This window comes from Physeter macrocephalus, chromosome 8, assembly GCF_002837175.3.
Source record: "Physeter macrocephalus isolate SW-GA chromosome 8, ASM283717v5, whole genome shotgun sequence".
Lineage (NCBI taxonomy): Eukaryota > Metazoa > Chordata > Mammalia > Artiodactyla > Physeteridae > Physeter > Physeter macrocephalus.
In genome coordinates, this window is record NC_041221.1 from 12,671,314 (window position 1) to 12,678,273 (window position 6,960).

Consider the following 6,960-nt stretch of genomic DNA (forward strand, 5'->3'; position numbering starts at 1 on the left):
TGTAAAGGTTTTAATTTCTCTGTCAAATCTGAATGAGATCCTTGCTGGGTAGAGTAATATTGGTTGTAGGTTTTCCCCTTTCATCACTTTAAATATGTCCTGCCACTCCCTTCTGGCTTGCAGAGTTTCTGCTGACAGATCAGCTGTTAACCTTATGGGGAGTCCCTTGTATGTTATTTGTTACTTTTCCCTTGCTGCTTTCAATACTTTTTCTTTGTATTTAATTTTTGATAGTTTGATTCATATGTGTCTTGGTGTGTTTCTCCTTGGATTTATCCTGTGTGGGACTCTCTGCACTTCCTGGACTTGATTGACTATTTCCTTTCCCATATTAGGGAAGTTTTCAACTATGATCTCTTCAAATATTTTCTCAGTCCCTTCTTTTTCTCTTCTTCTTCTGGGACCCCTATAATTCGAATGTTGGTGCGTTTAATGTTGTCTCAGTAGTCTCTGAGTCTGTCCTCCATTCTTTTCATTCTTTGTTCCTTATTCTGCTCTGCAGCAGTGAATTCCACTATTTTATCTTCCAGGTCACTTATCCGTTCTTCTGCCTCAGTTATTCTGCTATTGATTCCTTCTAGAGAAGTTTTAATTTCATTTATTGTGTTGTTCATCATTGTTTGTTTGCTCTGCAGTTCTTCTAGGTCCTTATTAATCATTTCTTGTATTTTCTCCATTCTGTTTCCAAGATTTTGGATCATCTTTACTCTCATTATTCTGAATTCTTTTTCAGGTAGACTGCCTATTTCCTCTTCATTTGTTTGGTCAGGTGGGTTTTTACCTTGTTCCTTCATCGGCTGCATATTTCTCTGTCTTCTCATTTTGCTTAACTTACTGTGTTTGGGGGTCTCCTTTTCACAGGCTGCAGGTTCGTAGTTCCCGTTGTTTTTGGTGTCTGCCCCCAGTGGGTAAGGTTGGTTCAGTGGGTCATGTAGGCTTCCTGCTGGAGGAGACTGGTGCCTGTGTTCTGGTGGATGAGGCTGGATCTTGTCTTTCTGGTGGGCCGAGCTGCCTCTGGGGCTGTGTTTTGGGGTGTCTGTGAATTTATTATGATTTTAGGCAGCCTCTCTGATGATGGGTGGGGTTGTGTTCCTGTCTTGCTAGTTGTCTGGTGTGTGGTGTCCAGCACTGGAGCTTGCCGGTCGTTGAGTGGAGCTGGGTCTTAGCGTTGAGACGGAGATCTCTGGGCGAGCTCTTGCCGATTGATATTATGAGGGGCTGGGAGGTCTCGCATGGACCACTGTCCTGAACTCGGCTCTCGCACCTCAGAGGCTCAGGCCTGACACCCGGCCGGAGCACCAAGACCTGCCAGCCACGTGGCTGGTGCGGGTCCACAGCTCTGCTTTGCCCCCTCGCCCATAAACTGGAGTCGCTCTGGGCTTTCAACGGGTCTTCCCCCAGAGCCTGCCCCTCTAGCTCCAGCCTAAGCTGCTGTTTGTCAGGTGCTTTCTCATCTGCCTTTTTAGGGCGGGTCTCTGGCAGACCCCGAGGCCTGCTCTGGTGTCTTCTGACCCCAGGTGGGATGGGGTCTCTCATCCCCCTCTGCCAGAGCAGACATGAGGACAGCCAGGGAAGAGGCCACCCAGGAGCCCCGAGGGGACATGATGGCACAGGATCCGGGACAGAACTGTTACCCACCTGGGTTCTTGGACTCTTTAATCAGTAGAAATTAATAAGAGGCCAGACAAGAAATTCAGGCAAGGCTTTACTGGGGCTCATGCTGCAGCAGGCGGGAGTGAAAACAAGTAACAGTTTCCCTTGCTCTCTCGCTGAGGAGCGGGTGAGCTGGTCCCTTAAGTGGGGTGAGGGTAGGGGTGGGTCCAGGGGTCAGGGCTGGAGGGGTGGCTTAGGTGGTCTGCCCACCCCTTTGTGGTGCTGTGTACATGGGGCATTTGCAGCACCCTGCTTTTGCTTCCAGCAACTCAGAAGTGGCAGTTGGGTTTTTGGTCTTTTTGTATCTTGTTTTGTCCTTAATTTGCCCCAACTGTGCTGTGCATGCAGTTATTTTTAGTCCCTCATAGTTTCTTTGTATCTGTTGCTTGAGAAGACATTTGTCCAGGTGCAAGCACTGCAGCAAAGGGTCCCAGGTCCCAGGTCCCAGCGTACCACAGAACCTTCTGCTGTGCTCTGAGCGCATTCAGCCCTGGTTGACCAGATGCCCCCGTCGACCACAGTTCCCTAGGGGGTCTTTCTGGAATCTGGCTCTCGGGCCTCTTCGCGGAGCCTCCAGCCAGCCCCTTTGGGGTCCCTGCCGGACCGTGGGGTCTGGGGAGGGATGCTGGGCTTTCTCTCTCTGAGAACCTCCACCCTCAGTGTGGACAGAGGTGGTGGTGAGACCCTGGTGACTTCTGGTGCTGCAGGTCCAAGTTCCTGAGCGACAAGTGGATGCTGCAGAAGGGCTTCATGAAGGAGGAGGACCTCTTGGTGAAGAAGCCATGGTGAGGACGCCTCTGAGCAGAGATCTCTCCCCGACCACACGCGTGTGGCTCGGGACTTGCGTTCCTGCTGCCCAGGGCACGTGTGCTGGCCCGCACCTGGCCGGGCGCCCCTGCGGGCTCCCTGTCCTGGACTCGGCCTCCCGGTTCACGGCCTCCCTGCCCCACGCTCCTTCCTGCAGGTGGTGGCACCTCCGGGTTCAGGAGCTGAGCCTGTCGGCCCCGCTGACGGTGCTACCCACGGTCACCTGTGAGCACACCATCGACATCCTCCGGGAGAAGGGCTTCGACCAGGCGCCCGTGGTGGACGAGTCGGGGTCAGTCTCAGCCTCCAGCCAGAGCTCTGCCCTCTGGGCCCTGCTGGGCGCCTCCAGCCTGTGCTCCACGCTGCTCTGTGTCAGCGGTGCTGGGCGGGGCAGCCCAGTGGACCCCGCAGCTGGCCGGCTGACCTTGGTCACTCTGCACTCAGATGCTCAGAGCATTGGACGGCTGGTCCCTGAGCACCGGCCAGGATGGGGGCTGCTCATATGAGCCCTTTGGGCTTCAGTGCCTTGGTCCCAGCCCACTGCACCCAGCGTGTGCACAGGAGGCCGGTGTAGGGTCCTGCCCTGGCTCTGGGCCCGTGCCTGACAGTGGAAGGCCGTGACAGACGTGCCCTGGTGACAGTGACCCACCGTCAGGGCTCTCCCAGGACTGTCCCAGTTCTAGCACCGAAAGTCCCATGTCCCAGGACACTGGCCAGCTGGTCACCTTGACACCTGTCAGAATAGAGATGCCCAGAGGACTCGCTGGTTTACCGTCCCCTGCACTGGACGGTCAGCTCCCAGGCAGGGTGTTTGGTCACTGCTCGGCTCCTGCCACACAGAGGCCCTGGGCAGATAGTGGTTGGTTCTAAGAGGAGTTCTGGGTTTGACCCTGAGGGTGGCTGTGCTGGATTCTGCTGTCTTGGCGGGGGGCGGGGTGGGGTGTGGAGATTGCGGGAGAGGCACCAGTGCTGACTCCTGCCCCGTCCCCGCTTCCGCAGGGCAGTCCTGGGGATGGTGACCCTGGGGAACATGCTGTCATCCCTGCTCGCGGGGAAGGTTCAGCCATCGGACCAAGTTCGAAAAGTCATCTACAAGCAGTTCAAACAGGTACGAGCCCCGCGAGGCCTGAGCGGTCGGTGCTGAGACCAGCTCTGTCCCGGGAGGCGGGGCCGCGTGTCCCTCGCCCCCGACCCTTGACACCACCCCAGACCCCATCAGACCCCTAAATCTGAGAATTGGCCCCAGCTTCACAAAGCGAGAAGCCCCAGGTGGGGAAGGCCGGCATTGGTGAGGGCTCAGCCGCGCCCGTGCTCTGGCAATGCCCGTGGTCACTGGCAAAGCCCAGGGACCGTCATCCCAGCCGAGCCGGGCGTCTGCCAGCGCGACCATTCCCAGAGCACCGGGCCCTGATTTTGTCCTGTGCACACATCATTTAAGGTCACCTGACACGCCTAAGTAATAAGAACTAGAACGTTCTGGGGGCTGAGCCGGGGCTGGTCAGACCCCGTGGCCATCCTGAGATGATGGCCACCCTGTGATGGGCCAGGGCAGAGCCGACTCTGTGTCCCCGTGGGTGCCTGGGGTCAGGGCAGCCCCTCTCCCTGGTCTCCGGACATTCCACAACCCCTTTCTCCTCGGGCCCCCAGTGAGTGGGAGTGGTGAGTCGCTGGCTGTCTCACGCTTGAAAGGCTAGCGGGTGGAGCCCAAATCTAGGAATGGATTTGATTTTCCTTTTTCCCCACCCCACACGTAGCTGAAATGTCACCGGAATCTGTGTGTTTCTCCCCATATCCACCCCCCTGCCATCGCCTCTAGCGTGGTCCCTGCACGGCCCCTCACTCCTGGCCCTAACTCTCTGCGGCTGGAGAGACCACAGGAGACGTGGGTGGGGGCTTGTCCCTCCCTGCCCAGCCCAGCCGGGAGGGTCCCGGCCCCGCGACCCCCGTCTCCCTCCACTCCTCCCGTCCACCTGCCCTGGTTCTCAGACGGGCCAGTCCCTTCCTGCTGCCGTTGCACCAGCTGTCTCTGCCCTCCTGCCCCCCACCCCCCACCCCCGTCCCCTCCTCTCGGCCTCTCTGACCCCCAGGCCCCGAGCACCTAGCACACGGGGTGTGTTCCTGGAGCACTTATGGCCCCCCAGTCCAGTGGAAGCTTCAAGAGGCTATCCTGGCCCCCGTGGCCCCTGAGTGGGGAGCACAGGGCCCGGCATCCCACGCATGTGGGTGGCCAGCCAGGCTGAGCAGGGGCAACCTTTCCGCCCATGCCATTGCCCGCCAGCATTTCTGGACGTTTCTGCCCCTCCTTCCCTTCCCTGCGTTGAGCTCAACATAGCGTGTCCCATTTGATGATTTTGAAATGAACACACACCCGCGAAACCACAGTCGAGAGTGAGCGTATCCATCCCCTCCACCGCTTCTTCCCCGGCTTCCTCTCCCCTCCCCGCACATCTATCCTGTCCCGTAGACTGTGCGCCCTCCCCAGGCTCGTGCGCATACGCAGCCCCACCGTGTGTACCCTTGTCTGGCTTCTTTCATGCAGCAGAGTGGAGTTTTTTTTAATATATATAAATTATTTTATTTTATTTTATTTATTTTTGGCTGCGTTGGGTCCTCGTTGCTGCACGCAGGCTTTCTCTAGTTGCGGCGAGCGGGGGCTACTCTTTGTTGCGGTGCGCGGGCTTCTCATCGCGGTGGCTTCTCTTGTTGTGGCTCACGGGCTCTAGGTGCGCGGGCTTCAGTAGTTGTGGCATGCGGGCTCAGTAGTTGTGGCTCGCGGGCTCTAGAGCGCAGGCTCAGTAGTTGTGGCTCGCGGGCATAGTTGCTCCGCGGCATCCGGGATCTTCCCGGACCAGGGCTCAAACCCGTGTCCCCTGCGTTGGCAGGCGGATTCCTAACCACTGCGCCGCCAGAAAAGCCCAGCAGTGTTTTGAGGTCCCTCCGAGGTGTGGTGTGCATGCTGCGCACCCCTTCCCGTGCCTGAGTCCAGCCCTGTTGTGTCTGTGGCCTTTCCTGCTGACCCTCTGCTGTGTGTGCCCTTCCCTCCCCCAGGGAAGAGCTGAGCGCTCTAACGTTACCGAGTCCAAGCTCGCTGTGCTCGCAGCACGACAGGCCAGTAAATCGGGAGACAAGGTGTTGAGGCCAGGAATACAACTTTATTTGGAAAGCCAGCAGACCGAGAAGATGGCTGACTGATGTCTCAGAGAACCATCTTCCCGGGGTCTGGATGCCAGTTTCTTTCATAGAACAGAGCGGGGGAGGAGGTGAGGAAGTAAAGTAAAAGGGCCATAAGATTTGCAAATGTGCCCTGGAATGGCCAGCCTCGGGGAGGGGATGTGTTAATGGCTTCTTTCTTGCAGCCATCCCCAGGTGGACAGGGTCAGGATGTTTCCCTGAACAAAGGCACTTGGGTTTAACATTCAGGCGGAGGGGCGGGGTTCCCCGAGGCAGGCTGTTCTGTAGAGACCGTATCCTTTTAGGGAACAAAAGCAACAGGAAGCAAAGGTTAGCAAAGGTTAAAGTAAAAGAAACAGATCCAGCCTGTATTCAGGATTGGCTCTTCCCTGTTCCACTAGGTCACCCCCCCTTAGTGGCCGAGGCTGACCTCCAGCCGCAGCCTTCCCGCGGGGTGTAGCCGAGCCCCAGCTCCCTGGGCTCTAGTGCCACCCAGACCCTCGGGGGTCTCGACGCCCTGCCGGCGAGATGTTGGGCGGGGCTGTGTGTCCCTGCTCTGCTCCAGGCACGAGCGGTGGGTGTAAGCGGACACAGGACGTCCTTCAGCAGGGTCCCCGGCATCCCTGGTCCAGATGGTGTCCCGAGGAGAATGCGGCCCCGAGGAAACCTGGGTGGGTCCTGTCTCCTGGGTACCCCCTCCGCATCCAGGGCTGCCCCTTCCTGTCGCCACGGGGGTCTGGCCGCCGGCAGTGAGCAGCTCCCCATGGAGCTGTGGCGCCCCTTTCCACCGTTTTCTCCCGGCGGAGAGGAGAAATCCTGACCCCCGTGGTCTACTGACCACGCCCAGCGTCTGACCTCGTAAAGGCAAGCATCGGGCACGTTGCTTCCACAGCCCAGGGCGGCTGTGCTGTGTAAGGCTCAGCGTGCACTAGTGCTTGGCAGGCAGGTGGTGCCCAACCCTCCTTTTACACAGGTTAAGGCACTGCTGGCGCTTTTCCACCCACCCCGGAGCCTGCGTCCTCTCACAGGGAACTTGCCTCCATTGCCAGAGCCGAACTAGAAAGGGTTCCAGTGGGGCTAACAGCTTTGGAGATCACCTTGGGGTTTGAAAGATGGACCTAAGTGTCCTTTTTTTCTTTTTCTTGGAAGCTCTCATCATGTGTCTACTGAGCAGATGGCCCAGAGTGGGCGCTCACGTTCCCCGCCCCTCACCACGCCCTGTACCCCCTCCCCTCGCCACGCCCCGTACCCCCTCCCCTCGCCACGCCCCGTACCCCCTCCCCTCGCCACGCTCCGTACCCCGGCCCCTCGCCACGCCCCGTACCCCCG

At 58.2% G+C, this 6,960-nt stretch overlaps 1 protein-coding gene across 1 annotated transcript in view; it reads left to right on the plus strand.

The window, feature by feature from the left end:
- The window catches only part of CBS (cystathionine beta-synthase), a 28,315-nt gene that overhangs the window by 15,970 nt on the left and 5,385 nt on the right, over positions 1-6,960 (plus strand). The window contains exons 11-13 of the mRNA XM_028493176.2: positions 2,361-2,438; positions 2,618-2,752; positions 3,460-3,568. Coding sequence (XP_028348977.2) covers positions 2,361-2,438; positions 2,618-2,752; positions 3,460-3,568 — 322 coding nt within the window. The remainder of the gene's footprint in view (positions 1-2,360; positions 2,439-2,617; positions 2,753-3,459; positions 3,569-6,960) is intronic.